Here is a 22,578-nt window from a genome sequence, read left to right on the forward strand (position 1 = left end):
TACTGGTAGGAAAGAAAACGCTTAAGCACTATTGCTAAAGTCTCTAAACCTCTCTTTCAGCCTAATTAGCAAGTTAATGCTTTCTCCCTCTCTGCTCTTCCCTAATTTTTCATTCAATTTATCTTTTCCTGAAAACCTGCTAATTTCATGCACTTTAGCCCTACAGAAGAGTGTTGCTTAGCAACTGCCTAAATGACTAGCAAACCTATACCTAGTAAAGGCTCGAAGGACTTTCTATTCTGTGTTTATATTTTTGTGTGTTGACCATCAAAACCAAGAGGAAGTTGTTTCCCTGTCAGTCTCATCATTTTTCAGTTCAGTTTCTACATTTTTATGGTTACTTTATGTGTGAGTTCTTTGTAGCAACAACAAAAATGCACAGTATATCGCATGAGCATCTTCTCTCTTCCATTCCTAGTAGCATTGCTGTGTTCATCATTTTCATTTTTTCTAACAAAATATCCAGCAATGACAATGTGCTGAGTAAAGAACCATTGTTAATGGGTTGAGTACAGGACTGTACACTATGTGGCCAACCTGAAATGTTAAGAAGAAATATATTGAGATTTTAGGAGAGGGACTTGCTTAGAGATTACGGTGAAGAGGTTGATATCACCCACAGTGGTTTAGCTTTGGTTATTTGATCCAGAAGTGTCTGAGAACTCTTAATGAGGGTATGCCAGAGCGCGGGATGCCGAGTGGTGCTGCAACACGCAGCGCCTCATCAGGCCCCACTTGGCCTTGGGCTTCTTCCTACCATGGCATACAGTGCTTCCTTACTTTCCAAGTTTCAGACCAGTTTTCTTCACTCTGTTTCTCTTTAGCTCATTGCTCCCTTTGTGTGTTGTGGTGTTGAAAAATTAAAGACCATTCATGCAAAACTGTGAACAATAGAAAGTGCACGTGCACTTCTGTGACTGGTGCTCAGGAAGTCTGAGCGGAGAAAAACCCTGGGGCAACAGGTGAAGCAGCTGTAGCAGCAGCATTGCGTGTCAGGTGTCCTGTGTGAGCCCCAGCTGGTGCACCCTGGGGAAGCGGCAGAAGGGGCCCACGTGCTTGGGTTCCTGCCACCCACACGGGAGGCCCGGGTGGAGCTCCTGGCTGCCAGCGTCCGCCTGGCCCAGCCCTGGCCTTTGCAGCCATTTGGGGAATAAACCAGCAGATAGAAGCTCTCCCCCTCTTTTCTCTTTCTCTCTCACCCTGTCTCCCTCTCCCTCTGCCTTTCAAATAAATCAATTCTTTTTATTTTTTTTTAAGAGAGAAACTCCGTGTGCTTTCAAAGAGAACTTTTTTCTTAGAATGGAGCTCCTTGCACAGCGGCCACTTTAGATTGGTGTCTTGCAGCGAGGCTTTGCACAAATGAGTTTTTTCTCATAGGCAAGAACTCCTAAGATGTGACTGTGCGTAATGGATAAGCACCCTCCACACATGTCAGAGACAGTTTTTTTTTTTAATGGAAAATCTTCAGAAAGATATTACCCTAACACAATATAAAGTGTTGGTTTTTTATTTAAGCAGTATGAGTTACTGGCAGCCGTGGTCACTATAAATAATAAAACAGTTCATCCACAGCTGGCTAATGCAGGGCCGTTTATGAACTAAGATCTGAGAGACTGTGTGACGGTACACGGTCCTCTCACTTCATTTATGTTGTCAGCCCTCGCGTAAGTGAGGTCAGCTGTACAAGTGCAGGGTGTCACAACATAGCTTACGACAAAAAGAACTGTTGACGAGACACAGCTGTTTGGGAGGGGAAGAAGATAGAGAGGCCGGCATCTTGCTGTTCTAGAAGTTTAAACCTCAACCATGAAATTGTCTTTTTTGCCTTCTCCTTAGCCTTCCCTCAACTCTATCTGTAGAAAATAAATTCAGCAGAAAATAAACTGCCATTCAAATGAGTGAAATTGGAATGTTCTGAGCATTGCCACTACTGCTGCCATGGCCAGTGTGTAGAAATAAAGGGCTTTTGATGATTTTATTATTAGCCAGTCAGCATTCACTGACACTCTTGCAGCCAACTGGAAGCGCATTTTGAACATGCAAGCCAGCACCAGCAGGTTGTTGGGATAATGCTGCCTCAGTCCGGATGGTGTTTTCTGTTGTAGCAGACTGTTATTAGGTGCAGAGAGCTCATCAGTAACTTGAGGGAAAAGTGAGAGCTGCCGTCAGCCTTCTTTTTCTTTACATGGCGTGTTTCCAAAAAGTCTACAGAAAATGCATGTCATAAAAACACTGCGTGTATTTCAAAAATTCTTTGTATCAAAATACTAGTCAAAATTTATTTGAAAGGCAGAGAGAGCAGACAGGCATCTCCTGCTGTTGTAGAACAATCCCCCTAAACTAGTTGGAGGAGCTGCTGGAGACCCCCCATCGCTGGGCTTTGCTCAGCGGATGTGCCGAAATCTAACCGCTGGTGGAAGAAAGTAAATACTGCGTTTATTTGCAAAGCACAGAGCCAGGAGCTGGGCAGCTGTCACTTGATTTCCAGGCCCCCCAAGGTGTTGGGGGTGATGGTTCTTATGGTTTGAAGCTGGGACCGAGAGGTGTGTCTTCAGCTCATGTCCAAGTTCCTCATTGGTGACTGATGCTCATGGCCTTGCCTTGCGTGGTCAGCCAAGTTGTGTTCTTCAGGCGGTGGTAGTGATGGCCAGGCAGGTGCCTCATTTGGTCTGGGGAGTTACATTCTACCCTGGACCTGGAACTTCCCTAAACAAACCAGGACTGGCCACCAAGTGGTTCCTGGAATCAAATGATTAGCGTCTTGTAGGGCCAGCTGTACCCTCCATCAATCCAGAGAATTCTTTCTGAAAGACAGGCAAGGACACCTTGGCCTAAGGGAAATAGACCAGAGGCTGGATCCTCGTGCTATCTTGTCTGCTTTAGGGAAATTTGTGGAGGGGTTCAGTGTCATCATCTGGTACATTCCCAAAATGCCCAGAAGAGGACTGAGTGCAGGACTCCCACATGGGTGACAGGAACTCCGCTAGTTGCATCATCACCTGCTCTCTGCCAGGATGTGCATCAGCGGGAAGCTTGAACAGGAGTGGAGTTGGTCCTCAAATCCCAGCACTCTGATATGGGGTGTGTGTGTCCCAAGAGGGGGATTCACACTGTGCCTAACCTTATCTTTTAATTCCATTCTTCCATGACCTTTTGATTTTTAAGATTTATTTATTTATTTGAAAGGCAGTGTTACAGAATGAGAGAGGGGGGAACAGAGATCGTTCATGTGCTAGTTCACTCCCCAGATGGCTGCAACAACGGGCCTAACCCAGCAGCCTGGAGCTCCTTCCAGGTCTCCCACGTGGGTGGCAGGGCCCGAGTACTTGGCCATGCTCCTCTGCTCTCCCAGGTGCATCAGCAGTGGCTGGAAAAGAAGTGAGGTAGCCAAGACTCCAACTGGTGCTTTAGTGGGATGTTGGTGTCCAAGTGGCAGCTAATCCCACCGTGCCACTGTCATGGGCTACCAGGTGGCAGAGAAAAGATTACTTCGGTTCTTTGTCTCACATGGAAGAAGAATTTCCACGCGGACAAGGCAGAGAGAGAAAAGCAAGTGCCTTGGAGGGGGCCTCCAAGAGAGGCAGAACCCAAAGGGGCACCATTTTGGACAAAAACCTAGTGATCAGTTACAAGGCAGACAGAACCCATCAGAGAACCTGGTTTGCAATCGTACTGGCTCTGTCTGGCCTGCTCATGACAGAACAAACGAGGGGAGAGGTTCTTGTAAGTTAGGACGCCACTCCCTTGCTATGCTCATGACTAAACTGGAAGCTCCTGAGGAATGGGCAGGCACTTTGGTTCTGCTACAGGCAGATTTTGGGGAGAAACGTGCAGTGGGATTCGGCACTTTGATCTCGCTGAAGATGACGTTCGGGGAAAGCAAGCATTCTGCACCCTCGATTTCCACTGGGGGCCACCTGGCTGCCTGTTAACTCGTCTGACTCCTCACATCACAGCACCAGCCCGTTTTCCGTGATCTTTTCGAAGTTCCTTGCATTTGCAGATGATTTACATAGTAGATAGACTGTAAACTTTCAATTCAGTTTTCAGTGTACAATGATTAACATTAAGGTCAAAGTACTAAGAACAGAAACATAGAGTCCAGCTTTGGAAATGTAAAAGCTTTTATTCCAGGACATGGACTATTCATAAGTTGAATTTCCTTTCTTTTCTCTTGCACTCATGAGGAGAAAAACCCTGAGCCTTGTAATCAGGCATTTCAGATTTAATCATACCTCTTTCTGTTTCTAAAAAAAATGTTTATTTATTTACTTGAATGGCAGAGTTACAGAGAGGAGAGATCCTCCATCCTCTCGTTCACTCCCCAAACAGCTGCACCAGCTGGAGGGAGGGAGGGAGAGAGAATCTTCCACCTGCTGGTTTACTCCCCAAATGGCCACAATGGCTGGGCCAGAAGCCTGGAACTTCAGTTGGGTCTCCCACATGCGTGGCAGGGGCCCAAGCGCTCAATTCACTTTCCGCTGCTTTCCCAGGTGCAGTTGCTGGGAGCTGGGTCAGAAATGAAGCAGCCAGAATACAACCCAGTGCTCGTGTAGGATGCCCACGTCACAGGTTACTACCTCTGTGCCACGACATTGGCCCCTTAGTTGTAGCTGTGATTTACCAGTGATGCAACTTAACTTACTTAAACTCTTATGACAGGTATCCTTTTCTATAAAATAAGGGTAATAAAAGCGGCCACATAGTCTGTGTAAGATCTAATAGAGATAAGATAGTTAATATAGTTAAAGCTCACCCCAGGGCCCTGTGCTGTCTCGTAGCGGGTAAAGGCATCACCTGCAGTGCCCGCATCCCATATGGGTACCGGTTCGAATCCTGGCTGCTCCACTTCTGATCCAGCTCCCTGCTAATGTTCCTGGGAAAGCAGTAGAAGATGGCCCAAGTCCTTGGGCCCCTGCATCCACGTAGGAGACCAAGAAGAAGCTCCTGGCTCCCGGCTTCGGTTTGGGGCAGCTCCGGCCATTGCAGCCAGTTGGAGAGTGAACCAGCAGATGGAAGATCTCTCTCTCTCTCTCTCTTTCACTGCCTCTCCTTTCTCTGTGTAACTCTGACTTTCAAGTAAAATAAATAAATCTTTAAAAAAAAAAAAAAAGCTCATCCCAGGGTGGTAGGTGTTAAGTATGGATTTCTTTTGTTCTCTTTCCTCCTTCAGTCCAAATTCAAACTCAGGTGCTGTCTTTGCAATGGAGTGGATCACCGTGTTTTCTGGTCAGTTCTAAGCTTCAGGATAAACCACTCCTGTAAGCTATTGCACAGGGTATTCCACCTGACGCTCAGCTACAAATGAGCGGTGGGAAACCTTGTTATAATACAATTAGAAAGAAGGGTTATTTATTTCCACACGGTAGCCCCTAGTAAGGATGTTTTGTTCATCAGGTCACAACAGATGAATATCATTGTGCAGCAAATGCTCTCTTTGTTCCTTGTTCTTGTCACAATTGCTCAATTTGATAAGAGGTAATTGATTCAATTCGGTTAGCATTGTAGTCAGGAAACCAAAGCCTGGCAGCAAATAATTAGAGATCCCCCCACCTCCCCCAGCCCGGATCAAGCTTTCGCCTCCTCCCACTCTTCTCAGTCATTGTTGACAGAGGATTCATGTAAATTACCAGGCTGCTCTCTCCAGTGAAGCAACCAGGAAGATGGAGCTGCTTCGGGAGGAGGCTTAGCTGTGGGATTAGTGCCCTTGGGAAGGCGGCCTGAGCTCCTCCCTTCCACCGCTAGGCTGCCGCAAGCCAGCTGTCTGAACTGGAAGGGAGGCCCACACCAGACACAGAGTGCCGAACTTCCGCGCTGGATTTCCCAGGCTCCAGAGCCGTGAGGGAGACGTTTCTGTTGCTCATGAGTCACACAGTCTGTGGTATTCAGAGCAGTCACACAGCCAGTGAGTAGCAGGCCAAGTGTCCCAGCAGGCAGTTCTCCACCCTGGAGCCCACGTGTTACTCTCCTTCTGTGGGCGGACATGGAGACTAGGAAGGCGCCGGGTAGTCTTCAGTGACTGCCCTTGGTCCACATGCCAAATGTAGGCCACATTTTGGGGCTTGACAGTTGAAACCTAGCACGGCCAATTCACATTTGCCTCCTACTGCGTGCAACGTGGGCTCACCACTCTACTCAGGCCCACTTCTGTCCCCACCCCACCCCACCCCCACCGAGCTCCCCTGCCTGCAGAGCAACCTCCTCCTCTCACAGTCCTACATCACTCACGTTACCATCTGCTGGGCACGGTCAGTTCTGTGTGTGTGTGTGTGTGTTTGTGTGTGAAGGAAGCGTTCTGGTGTGTTGGCTTTACTTACCGCGTCCTCTTTAGTGGCGAAGGGCATGTGCATTGGAAAGAGACACACCTCGTTTTCAGTCCTGTCAACTCTGCTGCTACCTGTGAGTCTAATCACTCAAGTTTTCCAGCTCATGAGTTCCCAGCTCACTGACTTATTGTAAAGACTAAATAAGATTCCGCGTCTAAGACTTGATGAGTATTTATTACATGTTAGCTGCTAATTACCTTTATAAACTTTTTGTAAATATTCATTGTTATAACTAGATTTGTATGTGTTATATATTACAAAGTCTGTAATCCCTCTCATGCTTTGATACACTCGTAATTCACATATCATGAAATTCATGGAATTCTCACTGCAGAATTTTAGCAAAGTCCTCTGTTACAAGCTGCCTGTGTGTAACCCAATGCAGAGAGCGGGGGCTCCCCTGGCAAAGGAGCTAGCCACGCTGAAGGAAGAATCTTGAGACCAAGGAGCCCTGAAATGAAACCCTATCGTATTGCCTAATCCTGCTTCTGGGTTGTGACAAAATGAATGCAAGACATCAGGGAACGGTTTGATTTGGATGTTAGTAAAACTGGTAAACATAATTTGTAAATATTTTAGATATGAAAATTATTTGTCCTTAGAATTCAGCTGACGACTCTGCTCATAGTGAGACAAGGTGAAGCGTGAGTCGTGGCTTTCAGCCCTGTCCAAAACCACCTTCACTCTGGGCTTAGGGACCACTTGAAACACTTACTTCTGGGTAGGCAAGGTTTAATGTGAATGTGCTAATTGTGGATTTTGGAGTTGGAAATGAGGTGAAAAGCTGAATTGTTAGAGAGTTGCAGCTACTCTTTCATAGTCTGGAATCGACCTCACTCTCATTCTTTGCAGAGAGATGCAAATGAGGCAGTCAGATACCCAGGATACCTGTCAAGCAAGTATTTGTGTCCCACTGATTTGGGTTTTTTTCTCAGTTTAACTCTGGGGATTTTTTTTTTAAGAATCTACATTTTCTCAGGTTTTGAATTTGCCTACTAGTTGCTAGGAAAGATAGGAAAGATAATGAGCTGAATGGCTAGAACTCGACCTAAGAATAATGGTTTTCTTTATTTACCTTTGCATAATTTAGAGAGCTGAGATTTCACTTTATCTTTTTGCTTGTTGTTCTTTTACCATTGTAAAAATTCAGTAGGTGTTACTAGACCATTCCGAAGTCCAAAATATTCTGAAAAGCTCTCCTCTATGGCTGCTTCTATGGTTTCTCATTCACAGCTTGTTCTATCTTTTGCTCTCCCATTTAGAGCACTTGGATTTTGTAGTGTGCACTCTATTCAGTGTAGATAGAAACTTGCTTGGAATATTGGTTTTCTGTAATAAAGTACTCGCAGAATTTTGTTTTTCTTAGGGTTCCCTGTCTCTGTGTCAGCACTAGGAACATTGTGTGATTTTGGAGATCTGTTGACCTCGAGCTGTGTGTACTTCATGCATGTGTATATTGAGGTATTTTGGAACATCTTTGGTCGTGGATGGTCAGACGAGGGGCCGCTGGGCGGGAGGAGTGGGCTTCCTGCAGGGCTCAGGCTATAGGAGCAGGAGGCTCAGGCGACCTGGCCCTCTGAGCCAGATTTCTGTCACGGTGGTTTTGTCTTCTTTCCATCTGATCTTGTTTTATGGCTGTTGTGATGAGAAAGTTCAACAAGGAGAAGCAGAGACACGGGAAAAGGATCCTGATATACACTCTGGTGAGGTGAGATGATTTTTATGAGGAGTGATCGTTTTTTAATATATTTGCTGCTTTGACTGGTGGGTAACAAAATACTAGATCCATAATGAAGTTTTTTTGCCTTGCTGCTTGAGGCTTTTCTTGATTTTTGCTTTGGGCTTCTCTGAATTTGACACCTGAGAATAATCATTCTCTGAAGACCAGGATAGGGTTTATTTGACTCATATTCATTCAGTACAATCCAGGTATATTTTTTGCTGAAAAGTACAGTCCTAGTAGGATGACCGTTGAGACAAAATGGGCCACCGAAGTGGGCTGCTCTTTCAGTACACAAACTTTAAACAGCATGTAGAAGTCGATGGAGATATTTGTTAGGTTTTTCTTAGTAAGATCCGGAAAAGCTTTTGGAAAATTATTTTATAGCCTGCTTGGCTTCTGAATAGAAAGCATAAAAAAATATTGTAACTAATTAAAAGTATCGCTACTATCATTAAATCCTTATTTTTAGGCAAAAGAATTGCCATTAGAAAATCCAGACTAGTACCCAGTAGAATACATTTGCTGAGATCTATTGTGGCAGCCCTGGGGACCCTGTCGTTTAGTGTTACCCTTTGATTTTATCTGATAGAGATTAAAAAGGCGTTCCCACCTTCAAATCCCCACTCACCCTGTTTCGGGCTTTTGACTCTGCACACACGTGAAAGCCACTGATCTCGTCCATCCCTCTCCATTTGCATGGCCATGAGGAAGTGGAGACCTAGGGGAAGTTACTGACTTGCCCTCCGAGGACAGCTGCCCAGTTCCTGTTAGAACCGGGGACTGGCTGGTTCCCCTTGAATGCCTTGGCTCCTGCTGCCTGTTTGACACAGTCCTCTCCAGGTAACCTTTAGCAGCACATGGTGCTGTCTGTAGCACTTCCCTTGGTCTCAGGTAATGCTCCAGCCCTCTGCCTTTTCCCCCCGCAATGCAGTTGTCTGGTGTGAGGGAAATGTACTGCGGAAACTCAGGTGTAAACAGTCCCGGGAGACCCGTGGGTCTCCATGGCAGAGCGTGGGTGGTGGGCGCAAGAATGTCTTGCAAGGGAGCCAAGGACCCTAGGTAAACACGACTGCTGAAGTTTGGAGGGGGTGGGGGATCGGTGTGGATGTGGCTGTAGTCCTGAGACCAAAGAGAATGTCTTAGGAAAAGGGACAAAGTCAGTTCAGCCAGTTTTCTAATAGATGATCGGTATTCAAAGAGCTTACATTTTGTTGGAACCACAACTGTGCATTTAATTGTGGAAACAAACAAACAGGAAAAAAACAATTGGATTTTTTTTCTTCTCAGACTCTGAAAGTAAAATATATTTTAAGGGAGACAAAAAAAAGGAAGGTTGTAAACCAAACTTAGAAGAGTCATTGCTCAAGAGAATCTATGCACTGTAGCTATGATAGAGGACCTCCTGAATTTAGTTAGAAAATGTTATAGTAATTCTAGTCACAGTGGCTAATTAGAACAATCTTTTGAAGACAATAAGAACTTTTAAAAAATGTTGGCTTACGTAAGAACCTCTGTAGAATTCTAAAAGGCCCGAGTTATTTGCAGTTGTTAGCTCCCGTGTAAGTAAAACTAAAACTTTACAGCCTTTGATGTTTATAAAAATGCGTTTGCCCTGTTACAGCCCGATGCCTTAAAAGTTTTCTCGTTTTACTACGCTGCATCTCCCGGGGCTGTGTGGTACTGTTTGCCTGCTCCCTGTTTCTTGGATTGTGAGTGCACTTCCTAACCAAGAAGATCACCTATTGTTAACACTGATCTTGCTCTCCTAGGGTGCCTACGCAGCCTCTCACAAGTGGTTATAATTCCTGTTTGCCCCTGGGCGGTTGCCAGCAGGGAGTAAGGCATTATGGGAAGTCGTCTCTTTACCTTCCACAACAGGTGTCTTTGTCCGAGCACCTTATTCAGATATCAGTGCGTGGAAGCCCTGAGTCACTGTAGCAAAGAAAAATATGAAAGCAAGAGGGATTGTGCTCACAACTAGAAAACGGTGCTGCAAGATAAATCTGAAATATTCCGGTGCCAGTGAATGCATGAAGACTTTCACAGTAGGTTTTAAACTACTTCTGAAAAGATACAGAGGAAACAGGAATTTACAAGGTACGAACTGCCTGGACACTTTATAATGCCTTGTCTCCTGATTACCCTTTAATTTTTGCCTGGCTAGTCAGCATTGAGATAAATGTGCTGGAAAAAAATAGTTAACGAAAATAATGCTTAGAAGACAAAGCTGCCTTGTCGAAAACAAATAATGAGTAAAAGTGTTTTACTGGCTCCAACAAGGGTCAAGCAGTTTGAAGCTGTTTTCATCTTGAGGATTTATTTAAATATTGCATTTTTTGCCTAAATAAGCCTATTAGACTTGCTTGTTTCCTAGCAATAAGGTGTTTTTTTCTCCTTCCACCTGCGTCAGCTTTTAATCTAGACTGCTATAGCAGTTGTAGAACTCCTAATCACGTTTAGATGGAACAGGGTACTAATTAAGTAATCATGTTGATCTACATGAAGATTCTTTAGGAAAACATGTGGAAATAGACACTATAGATGTCACTGGGAGTTGTGTTTGTTTTCTGAAAAGCAAATAAATTTAGGCAGCATGACCCTGCTATGGTAATGGAGATGAAAGAACTCCATCCAGGGGCTGTATTTCCTTTGATTTTAGACAAACGTAGGCAAATTGGTTTCTAGCTCAAGCAAATACTACTTCTCATGCCGCAGCAGTGTCATCTGTGGAAGGCAGAGATGGCTCATTGAATTAGGAATATTGGGAAAACAGCTTTTAGAGGAGCGTTATCTGACCCCCTCGCCCCCTGTTTTATTTAATTCTTTGTAATAGTTTTTCCAGGGAGTTAGCATACTTTATGTTTCCTGGTACCTGGGGCAGCCTTGCAGTGATCACCGTGGGTAGCTTTCAGAGTTTTCATCCCGACATATGGAGGTTGGATTTCAAAAAATCCAGCTAGATTTCAAAAAATACTTTTGATGGCTAAGATGCCATCAGTTCATGTCTATCTGCTGATTTGGTAACCTTAAAAATAAAAGATGAAGAGAATATTTATCTATGGGAGAAAAACAGTTTATAACTGAGACCCTTGTAGTGTTTTTTGGATAACAGAAAACAAAATTCTGTTTAAAATACTTATTTTTTAAGTGGGTAAAGGGGAAATTATTATTGATTTTGAAAATTATTTCATTTTTATCTTTTGGTACTTCTTTTTTTAACAGAAATCTCAGAGGGGAAAAAGAATCCTTATTAACTTCAGGAAACAATTTTTAACTACCAAGAATTCTCTAAATTTTGAGAAATTAAAATGGTTGTCATCTGTTTATTTTCTAAGAACACGAAAACATAAACTCTAAGAGCATTAAGAAAATCTACTTCTCCAAGAAGAATCTTCATGTAAATAAAACTGAAGAAGATGAAGTATTAATTTTTCAAACCGAGAACATAAGTCAATTTTTGTTTTTGTGTTTTGAAATAGGATATTTCTAGTTAAGAAACTTTTATCTTTTTTTTTTGAAGTTTAAAGAAGTTATATAAAAACTGAATTTTCCATCTGCTGGGTTAAGAATGCAGAAGGTGTTTATAGAGTATACTTCCTGCATAGATAAGAGACCTCATTTAGTTTGCCACTGGGGGTGAGTCGCTAGACAAGCCTGAGATAGTAGCTGCCTCCTTTTTTTTTTCCTCCCGGTGTGTGTCTTTTTCTTTCTGGATTTTTGACATTCAGCCCCTGCAACTCAGGTGGGTGTGTGCATTGGCACGGAACGGCAGCCGGCTTTTCCTCGGACAGTCTGGTCTGGAGCCCGGGCGGCAGCTGCTGCCGTGGAGAGGCCAGCTGGCAAGATGATGGAAGAGGTGTCCATTATGGTCGCGTATGACGCGCACGTTTTCAGCCAGCTGCACGATGAAGACTTCCTCACTGGTCTGGTGGCCATCAGCAAGCCCAGGTCTATGGTAGGTCTGCCTCGCACACCGCCCCGGAGCTGATTTGTGTTTCTTTCCATGGTGGCTGTCCTCCTGTAGCAGTCAAGGCATGGCTTCCTGGGAATTAAAGTGCAAGTGTGCTGTGTGCTTTGTGTCACATGCTGTGACAGGCTCTAAAAGTGTCTGTGATTATTTACATTGTGAAACACGGTCACACATCACTAGGACATTTAAATATTGAGTTAATACTGTCACATGTAGTGAGGTTCAGTCTATAGGGCCAAATATCTCTCAGTACTGTGTGTTCCTTGTCTGTATATACATGATTATTAGGTGAGCCCTGTTAACACTTGTGTACATACAATTCCGTCTCTCTGAAGTGAAACATTTCTGTCAGTGGGCAGTGATATCAAGAATCAAACTGTCTAAAAAATCAAATAACTTTCAGGGCCTTAAATTATGACCGAGAAGAGCTTTTATTATAGATACCTTGTTTGTGTTTTTTGACCATTTTTTAAAAGTGTTAGCATATATGCCCTGGCGTAACGGAAGAATGCATTTCTTACAAGGGTTGTGTCTGCTCTGTGGATATCATTAAACTAGCTGCAGAGGTTGGGGTACTAGCCGCGTAAGCAAACTTTCCCACCCACACTTGAACGGTACTCATCAGAAGGCACAGAATGAGAGTGTGCATCATACAGTTACACCTTACTACTATGAAACCCTAACTTAAAACCATAATGTGGCAATTTTTTAAATTACAAATTAGAACAATAACAAAAAAGGGGACACCTATAAATTGATTTAAAGACACCTGAGGGCTATATCAACCAGATGCAAATTTGCTAAACTGTTAAAAAATGTTAAAAATCTGTAAGGTCATTGGAGGAAACTTGAGAACTGATTAGATATTTAATGATGTTCAGAGAATTACTTATTCTTGTCCAGCAATGATATCATGATTGGTTTTTGAAATGTTGATTTAGGGGTCCATATTGTGTAGTTACAGATGAAGTGTCTGCCACAGATCAAAATGACCCAGTGGAGTGATGGATGATATGTGTTGGTAATTGTTGAAACAAGGCAGCAGGCACAGAGGAATTCAATATACCGTGTCCACACTTGTAAATGTTTTCTAGATGCGGTTTAAACAAATCACCTGGAGAAATAAAACCAAACCGGAACAAATACAAAGCCACCATGTGCTTCTGGAGTGTTGTCTGGCACAGAAGCAGTGGGTCTGTTGCTTGCTTATTTAATATATACAGAGAGAAAGAGAGAGAGAGCGATCTTCCATTCTCCGGTTCACTCTCCAGATGGCTGCGATATCTGGGGCTGGGCCAAGCCAAGGCTAGGAGCCAGGAGCTTCGCTTCTCCAGGTCTCCCACAGGGACCCAGCCTTTTGGGCCATCTTGCACTGGTTTTTCCAGGCACATTAGAAGGGTGGTGGATGGGAAGTGGAGCAGCTGGGACACGAACCAGCAGCCATATGGGATGCCAGCATCGCAGGCGGCAGCTTTACCTACTATGCCACAACTCCAGCACCAACACAGTTTTTGTTTTTTTGATTACATAATGTGAGAATTATTGCCAGCCCACACCTGGTTCCCCACAGTGCACACACCAAGTATGAATATGAGAGCCCATCCTCATGGACACCCTCTCAGTTTCAGCTTGACCATATTCCGCCATGACGACATTCCATCATGAAAACTCACCCGAAGAGTTTCAAATTCTGTGTCATTTCTATTTGGTGGCCCTGTCAAGGTCCCCTTATAGGATCTGAACTTTTTCCAGACCAGTGTAGAGGAGAAACAAAACAGAGATCTGTGAAGTGGCTGGGTATAGAGGGGGTTGAAGTGGTGGACATCCACTCAATACATAGAGGACATTTTGTGTCCCTGGGGGTGTATATGTGTGCATGCACACATGTAAGAGACTGGGAAGAGAGAGAAGAATGAATGAATATTACTGTGCTTCCCAGGAAACACATGTGCATGCGCACACACACACACACACGCACGCGCCTGCACGGCTTGATGCAGCCCAGCTCCATCCTGAAGCTTATTTGGTACTGGATTTGGTCACTAATAGGGAAAACCTTGCAGTTATAAAAGAGACACAAACTATTGTTCTGCTTTACACTTTTAAATAATTAAATGTTGGGTGTTAAGTCCCACAATTTTTAAAAGACAGTTTTGCTTATCAGATTTGAAATTTAAAATAGTTGTTTGGAAGTAATATTTGCTTTTGATTCATCTGGAAAAGTTAAAATAGTTCTAAATGAAATCTTATCACTTGCTTTAGATTCTATACTGAATTCCATGTTGAATTTTTGCTCTGAAATGAGCCCTTTAAATCATATGAGAAACGTACTCAGATTTTCTGTAGTATAAAATAAATTGCTTCTCAATCTGATTTATTACTGCACTGTGAAGAAAATTATACTGTTGCTAACTTATAAAATCCTCTTTGGGTTTCGGTTGACTATTAGGGCATCTAGAAGTCTTCTTATACAGAATTAATTAAGTATCTTTCTGTAATTATACTTTCTTTCATAATGGAAGATATTGTGGATTCCTTCAGCGATAAGAATCTTATTAAGTAAGTGGTTCTCAGGGGTGGAAACAGGATCGTGTCTTTTTCATTCATAGCTCTGTGGCTTTCTGTTGTTTCCGATAGAAACCCTTTGGAAAAAAAATACATGGCAAACCTTTGCATACACAAAGAAAATTTGACTAACCCTAAACTGCTGTTGCTATATGGGTATATGAAATTTGTTTTCTGCTTAACTCTTTAAAGGCTAGTTAGGAGACATTAAATTGATTTCAGAAATCTCTTGATCTACATTTTAAAAAATATGGCTGGGGCAGGCATTATGGCGCTGTGGGTGTAAGCTGCTGCTTGCTATACCTTTCTCCTTTATCAGAGTGCCTGGGATTGAACCCTGCCACCACTCCCAGTCCAGCTTCCTGCTAACTGCCTGGAGGCCGCAGATGATGGCCCAAGTACTTGGGTTCTTGGCACCCATGTGGGAGTCTAGGATGGAGTTCCTGACTTCTAACTCTACCTAGCCCAGCCCCAACTGTTGCAGGCATTTGGAGAGTGAACCAGTAGATGGAAGCTCGCTCTCTCGCTCGCTCTCTCTCTGCTTTTCAAATGAATAAATAAGACTTTAAAAAATATATAGCTATATCCTATTAATCCCTTAAAAATGAATGATGCAGCAGATTGGAGATCTGTGTGTGTGTGTGTGTGTGTGTGTGTGTGTGTCTGTGTCTTTGTCTTTCTGTATCTCTGTGTCTCAAGTAAATAAAAAATAATGGTAAAAATTATGCAAGAAAATCACAAATTCCTTTACGTAAATCCCAGATAAGAAAAAAGGATGGGGGAGGTGACATTTGGTAGAGGCGTTAAGATGCACTTGAGATGCCCGCGTTCCATGTCGAAGTGCCTAGGGTTGATTGTCCATGCTGTCTGATTCAGCTTCCGGGTAATGTGCCTCGGAGGCAGCAGATGAGAGCTCAGGTGACGTGAGTCCCTGCCACCCACACCCAGTAAGTTACAGAACCTGACTTCATTCTGGCCCCGCCCTGGCTATTGTGGGCATTTGGGGAGTAAACCAACAGATAGAAAATCTCTCTCTCTCTTTTTCCCTGCTTTCAAATAACAGTTGATAAATAAACATGCCAAAAAAAAAAAAAAGATACACAGTCCTGAGTTCAAGTTTTAGATCCGCTGTCTGTCATTAAATTCCTTAATTTCCTTAAGCCTCAGTTTCATCATCTGAAAAACGGAGACCATGGAAGGCCCGCCTCCATGGATTACCATGAGGATTAATGAGAACACTTGTGTTCAGCATGGTGGAGGTTCTCACCCTTGTGATAAGGGAAGAGCCACGCCAACCCTTGCAGAAGGTCTGAGGAAGGAAAGAGGAAGGACCAGTGGAGAAGATGGACTAGTTGGGCTACCCTGGCAAGTTACTTTGCTTGATTGGAGTATCCTGATCAGCCCTCAGGGAACGTGAACCGTCCTGCCCTGAAGATGGTGCAGAAGACCTTTGGTGTGAGCTCAGGAAGGTGAAACTGCAATGTAGGACCAGCCAGTTGGAGGGACTGCGTATAGGCCAGAGCAGCTGCTAAGCAGAGGGAATTGAGTATTGCAGAAACAGGCAGCGAGAGACCAGCACGGGCCACACTGCACAGAGGAAAAAATGTAAAGGCATTAGGACAGTGCAGGCAGAACGGGTTGACAAGCGTCTGTGCTTAGCCACTTGCCAATGGCAGCATGGACAAAGAAGTTATTCTACACATACTGGGCACTCTTGCAGTGTGTATAGATACAGTGATGTTACTTAAGAATAAGCAGCTGCTGATCTACACAAGTCAGTGATTAAGTTGAACATTACCGAAGTGTACTGCCTTATAAAACTGGGAAGACTGTTGTGTCCACTTGAATGGGACAGGTGGGTGTCAGGAATACAGGGGAGGAAGGGTGACCCATTTTGCCTTTATCCTGTTCCTCATCTAGAAATCCCATGCCATAATATATCACTGTAGAAGAATTGATTGTTCAGAGGTTGGAACACTGGCTTTCAGTGAAAGCTGCCTAACTGAACTAACAGCGCTGTTCTGTATTGGCAATCGGTAGGTGTTCTTAACCGACAAATACCAAAATAGCAGCAGTGTGCCAGCGCAGGGAGGGAACTCTTTCTGGGAGCTACAGTGTTTCTGTTCTATAAATGGGAGATGAGGGTAAGCATTCTGTGATTACTTCCTCCTTCTCGGGTTGGCACATAGATTTCATCAAGCCAGCCAAACAAAAAATCCAGAAGAATTTCATATGCCAGAGATGGGTAAAACAATCAAATCAATAGTTATTTATAAATCATTGCTGGATATACATCTCACATATTGATCAGAATAAAACATTGTAAACCAATTAAGATTTTTCCATAATTAAAAAAACGACCTGAACATTTTAAAAAATCCTCATCGCTATTTGCATGTGCATATTTTCACACTATTTTATCAATTTCAGTTTAATCCAAGGAGCCAAACCTTCCCTCATGTGGATTATCAATTCTGATTAGTTATGGTTCCTACAGCTGGAGGTACTATAATGTTGTGCAATCTCAGATGAAAGAGAATTTATCCTGGGGACACCATAATAAAGGGTGTGTTCCTTTAAATGTAAGGGCAGTGTTCAGCTGGGCACGGAGCGGGTGCTGGACCTATGCTGGCAGGCGTTCTCCCTTTCTCTTGCCATCTAATTAACTTCTGTCTTGCATCTCCTTTATTTATGGCTCTGTCCCCACGTTCTTGGCTTCTTATTTCCATGGTAGAATCTTGCTGCCATGCGGCATACAGATTTCCAGTTCTGCCATGTGTGGAGTTAGGTTGCAGCACTGGGTGAGATGAGATCGTATAGAGCCACACCCCACCGCACCCCTGCTTAGGGCTAAGACTTCAGGGGTTACTTCACCCCCACTCCGTGCTTCATTTTTCTCCTCTATAAAATTGGATTCATGTTAGTAAGCACCTGCTGTGTAGGATTTTTTTTGAGAATTAAGTTAGTTACTATATAAAAAACAAGTATTTCAGAAACACCTAGCACACAATAAGCATATGTTTAGTATTATTCCCAGATGGTTTTTCTTTTCTTTTCAAAACCTTGACGTAAAATGAGGTGAACTTCGAGCACGATGTTATAAACTAACTCACCATCCAAAAACGACTTGGCTCATTGTACTGTCGGTATGAATTTATTCAACCAGCTTCTGTTAGAATAAGTATAGCTTTTTTGCACTTACGGTTATTTCAGATGTTGAGAAATCATTTTTCTGCTAGGGCTAGGATTGAGTTACCAGTCATTTCAAATGCCTTTTTACAGACGATGTTACAGAAACAGTTGATAAGAAGTATCATGAATTTCTACTAGTCCATTGCATAAAATGGAATCGTTGAGGAGAAGGAGACTTTTCAGGCCGAGGAATCTTCTGGAGAAGAGACTGAAGTGGCCAGCAGCTCGAGACTCTCCCAGAACAGCAGTCAGTGTAGCCTGACGCCTCAAGACAGGGGCAGCCTGGCAGGAGAAGAGTTCGGGCACGAACTTAGAGACCAGGTTACGATGCAGAGCTTCGTAGGTCAAGCGAAGCTGTTATCGATTTATTGCTTAGATGATGCCGTTATATTTTAAGAGAATAATGAATTAGTCTGGAGGTGAGGTTAATAGTTTAAAATGGTGATTAAATTATCCGGCCAGTCTGACAGCAGATACTTAGAGCACCACTGAAACTCACCGTGCAGTAAAATGGTGGTATTCAAACTCAATGCAGGGACTTTAAGTTCTTTTATAAGTAGGAGTCTCAACAACAAACATTGCAGCCCTGATGATCATAATACCTCCACTAGGATTCTAGTAGGCTGAAGTGTCGTAGAAGCCCTTTTGTCTGATAGAACTGTAGTTGGTTGGTTAAAAAAAAAAAAGCATAAAAAATCATGTATACTGTCTTAAACTTTTATTTTACACTGGAGCTTAGCCAAAAGGCCAAGAAGCGATTAAAAACTTTAACTTTTTTTATTCACTGTCAATTTTCTTTTTGGGCCTTTATGTCATTTTTTTGCATAGGAATTCTGAAATCCATGTGCTTTGCATATTCTGTTTTATAAAGAGGGGGAATAAACTAATAAACTTGTAAAGCAATCTACAGGCAAAATTTACTGTTTTTTTTTTTTTTTCACTTTTTTACACTTTGAGTAGTAGCATTACCACATTTAATGTGACTGTTTTGCATTTAATCCCTCACCTCTGTTCAGTCATTCCAAACCACTCAGTTTAGTGTTTATAGAAACAGTAATTCAGTTGCCTTTTCCATTTATTTTATGTTGAATATCAACAGGTTTGAGAACAAATGCAGTCAACTCTTTGAAAACTTAAACACGGTTGTGGGAACGGACTGGCAGCCACAGGAGTTTAAGCATGCCCAGGAATCCTATTTCTGTAGAGGGAATGGAGGAAAACATTACATAATCAAGCGAGATTTTTAAGACTACGTGTATCGTATTTTTTTCTTACACATTGGTGCACAGCAAACAACCACAGATCTCAGTGGCGTCTAGCAGGAAGCAGTATCTTTCCCTGTGAACCTTTGAATCACTAGAGATTGGCCGGTCTGGACTGGGCTTACTGAGCATAGCCGAGTTTCACTGCAGGCCGTGGATTCCGGTAGGTCTGCGCATTCTTCCATGATCAGTGGGCTACCTGGGGCGGATTCTTCTCCTGGCAGCATTCGGAAGTTCCCAGAGGATCACTGGAAACATCTGATGCCTCTTAAATGCCTAGGCCTGGATGTAGCACCCTTTGATTTTTGTCTGTGTCCCGTTTACTAAGCAAATGAAAGGCCAGTTTCAACACAGAGATTGGAACTAGGGGGCAGTGCATATTTGCTGAACAGTAATCTACCATATACATACAATCATGGACCTTTTGTATGATCATTATGATTAGGTTAGCTGTAGCAAATAAATTATATTTTTCAGCAGCAGAAAATATAAACACATAATTTATATTGACAAAACTGTACATCTACAGTTTTGTCAACAGAAAGTGACATCCTCTAATGGAAAAACTACAGTAAAATCTGATTAGAAATTCCTACTTACTAAACACTGTATGAGAATTAATTATTTTACTAAAAAGTCCTTCTAATCCATTTGCTCTTTCCACACCTTCAGGAATTCCTAAGACCCCTATGTTGGGTTATTTGACAGTATCCCATAGACCTCCAACACCATTGTTTAGTTTTCTAATTTCTTCTTCTTTTTTTTTTTTGTCTGACTGTAACTTGATTATTTCTTTCTTCTGCCTCACTGATTCTGTTAAGACTTTCCACCACTTTTTTTATTTGATCTATTGAATTCTTCATTTCCAATGTTTCATTTTGATTTCTCTTTAGAGTGAATTTCATGAAAAAAAATTCTTTCGTGTCATGTATGGACTTCTTTAGTTTGTGAATTTGCTTCTGATTACTTCTAAGTAATCCTACAATTATTTTTTTGAGTTCCATTTCAGCATTTCTTGAATCTTCATTTTTACATTCTAGTATTGAAGTATTGTATTCCTTTGGGGGCATCATGTTATCTTCCTTATTCTTGTTTCTTGACTTGCATTTATTTTTAGGCATTTGTAGAGATAGTTGTTGGTTTATTATTTTTTTTTCTTCCCTGTGATAGGTTTTATCTTTTCCTCTGTGGCTTAGTGGAGTGCCTGCTCTTTCAGTGAATACCCAGAGGGGTGTGCTGGGTGTGTCCAGGGAGCTCTGTTCAGTGCTCCAAGGGGAGTGTCCAAAGTGACACCCAAATTGGGCGTGGTAAATCTTTTTTTATTTTTTAAATCAGAGGGGAGGTTTGTTCAGCTCTGTTGGCATAGTCTCACCCTCACCTCCTCCAAGGAGACCAATGCCTGGGCACTAGCCCCTGTGGGTACAATATTCATCAACGCTGCCACAAGAACCACACTAAGGATCTGTGTAGTCCTTGGTGTGAGCACAGATCCCGCAGCAAAAACCCTTACCAGGGAATCAGGAAACCCTAAGCACGTGGAGCCGCCCACAGTGACTGCTAAAAGACCCAGCCACACCCTGCGCCCTCACATGCAGGCACAGTGTTTACACAGTCCCAGCACACACACACACGGCTCCCACAGTCACGAGCTCCCAACCCCCTGCCAGCTCTCCTAGCCAGAGTCAGATGTCTCCTTTCCACTGGTTGCTGAGTGAAACTGTTATAAATGTCCAAAATGGCGCCCGCCCATTCTCGGCTAGTTACAGGACACTGATGCCAGGTGGTTGGGGAGGGAGAAACATGCCCCCTTATTTTCCCTCTAGGTTGGCAGGTATACTCTCCACAACAGGGCACCAAGCCAGGCTCTTCCTGCCGGTGCTTGGACTGCTGCGGTCTGATCTCACTTCCCTCTCCAAAGCTGGTACTGAGGCTCTCAGCTGCTGGGGTCCTGAGTTGTGTGCACCCACACCCTCCACATAGATCCCCAGGGTCCTGCTAGCTTGTGTGGAGTTTCTTCTCCCATTCTCTCCCTAACTCTTCCCTGAAATTACACTCTCTCCACATTGTTTTTAACTATCTTCCCTTGGACTAGAGCGTTCAGCTCCCTCCCTATTTTGCCATCTTGGTGCCTCTCCCCTCTGCTTCTTCCGTGTGTGCATTAGCAAGGAGCTGGATCAGAAGTCGAGCAGCCGAGGCTCACTACTTGAAGTTTCTCAGGAGGATGATAAGTTAGACATCAAAACTGTGATTAGAGTTTTCTTGATGTTGGAAGCATAAAACTTAAAGGTGAATGATGTCTTTAACAATGATTGGCACTGCTACCAGATTTTTGCATGCTTTCTTTGAGGTAATTGGATAGTAAAGTAACCATGCTTGTCTAAATTCCAAAAAGGCTGCGTTTGGCTTGGTACACGGAAAAGGAGCCTTGTCTTATATAAAGCAAGCATACTTAGAGTGACTGTCTAGTACAGCATGTTAATAATATTTTAATAGATATTTTAATAATTGTAAACAAGTTTAAGCTTGTAAAACATGCAACGTTTATTATTTACTTTGTGCCCAGGAGTGTGTTAGTGTTAAGACTAAAGACAAAGCAAAGTGAATATGGTCGTTGCCTTCACAGGGTTTGCAACCTAGCAGGCAAGGCAGGTATTAGCAAATACCTCAGCAAGGAAAGAGTATGTGGTTTGTGAAGAGAGGGAGTATTTCCAGCAAGTGGAATTATCAGACGTAAGTGATAGCATGAAAAGCATGCATGGGGCAGGTGTTTGCCCGGTGGTTCAGATGTCCACATCCCATACTGGAGTGTCTGGGCTCAGATCCCATGCACTGCCCCCTGATCCTGTCTTCCTGATGCCCACATCCCGTACTGGAGTGTCTGGGCTCAGATCCCATGCACTGCCCCCTGATCCTGTCTTCCTGATGCCCACATCCCGTACTGGAGTGTCTGGGCTCAGATCCCATGCACTGCCCCCTGATCCTGTCTTCCTGATGCCCACATCCCGTACTGGAGTGCCTGGGCTCAGATCCCATGCTCTGCCCCCTGATCCTGTCTTCCTGATGTCCACATCCCGTACTGGAGTGCCTGGGCTCAGATCCCATGCTCTGCCCCCTGATCCTGTCTTCCTGATGCCCACATCCCGTACTGGAGTGCCTGGGCTCAGATCCCATGCTCTGCTTCCTGATTCTGTCTTCCTGCTAGTGCACATTCAGGGAGACAGCAGGCGATGGCTCAAGTAATTGGGTTCCTGCCACACACGTGGGAAACCTGGGTTGAGTTCTTGGCTCCTGGTTTTGGCCTAGCCCAGTCCTGACAGTTGTTGGCTTTGGAAGAGTAAACCAGCAGATGGGTGTGTTTTATCCCTCTCCTTCCCCCTTCTCTCCCTCTCCCCCTCCCCCCTCCCTCCCCTTCTCCCACTCTCTCTCCCTCTCTCCCTCACCTCCATCCCACCCCCTTCTCCTCCTCCCCCTCCCCCTCCTTCTCAAATAATAATTTAAAAAAATTAAATGTATCAGATGACAGGATGTGCATGTAAGAAC

The 22,578-nt window shown here is 43.5% G+C and overlaps 1 protein-coding gene across 8 annotated transcripts in view; it reads left to right on the forward strand.

The window, feature by feature from the left end:
- The window catches only part of RABGAP1L (RAB GTPase activating protein 1 like), a 788,382-nt gene that overhangs the window by 689,991 nt on the left and 75,813 nt on the right, over positions 1-22,578 (forward strand). The window contains exon 20 of one of the 8 annotated variants that reach the window (XM_089299426.1): positions 9,928-10,121. The exons of the other annotated variants lie outside the window; for them this stretch is intronic. Within the exon in view, the coding sequence (XP_089155552.1) occupies positions 9,928-9,987 (60 nt within the window). The 3' untranslated portion in view covers positions 9,988-10,121. Of the gene's footprint in view, positions 1-9,927; positions 10,122-22,578 lie in introns of those variants that run through there. 8 annotated transcript variants of the gene reach the window in all.

The sequence above is a fragment of the Oryctolagus cuniculus genome, chromosome 7 (assembly GCF_051225735.1).
Source record: "Oryctolagus cuniculus isolate XC-2025 breed Fujian yellow rabbit chromosome 7, ASM5122573v1, whole genome shotgun sequence".
Classification (NCBI taxonomy): Eukaryota; Metazoa; Chordata; class Mammalia; order Lagomorpha; family Leporidae; genus Oryctolagus; species Oryctolagus cuniculus.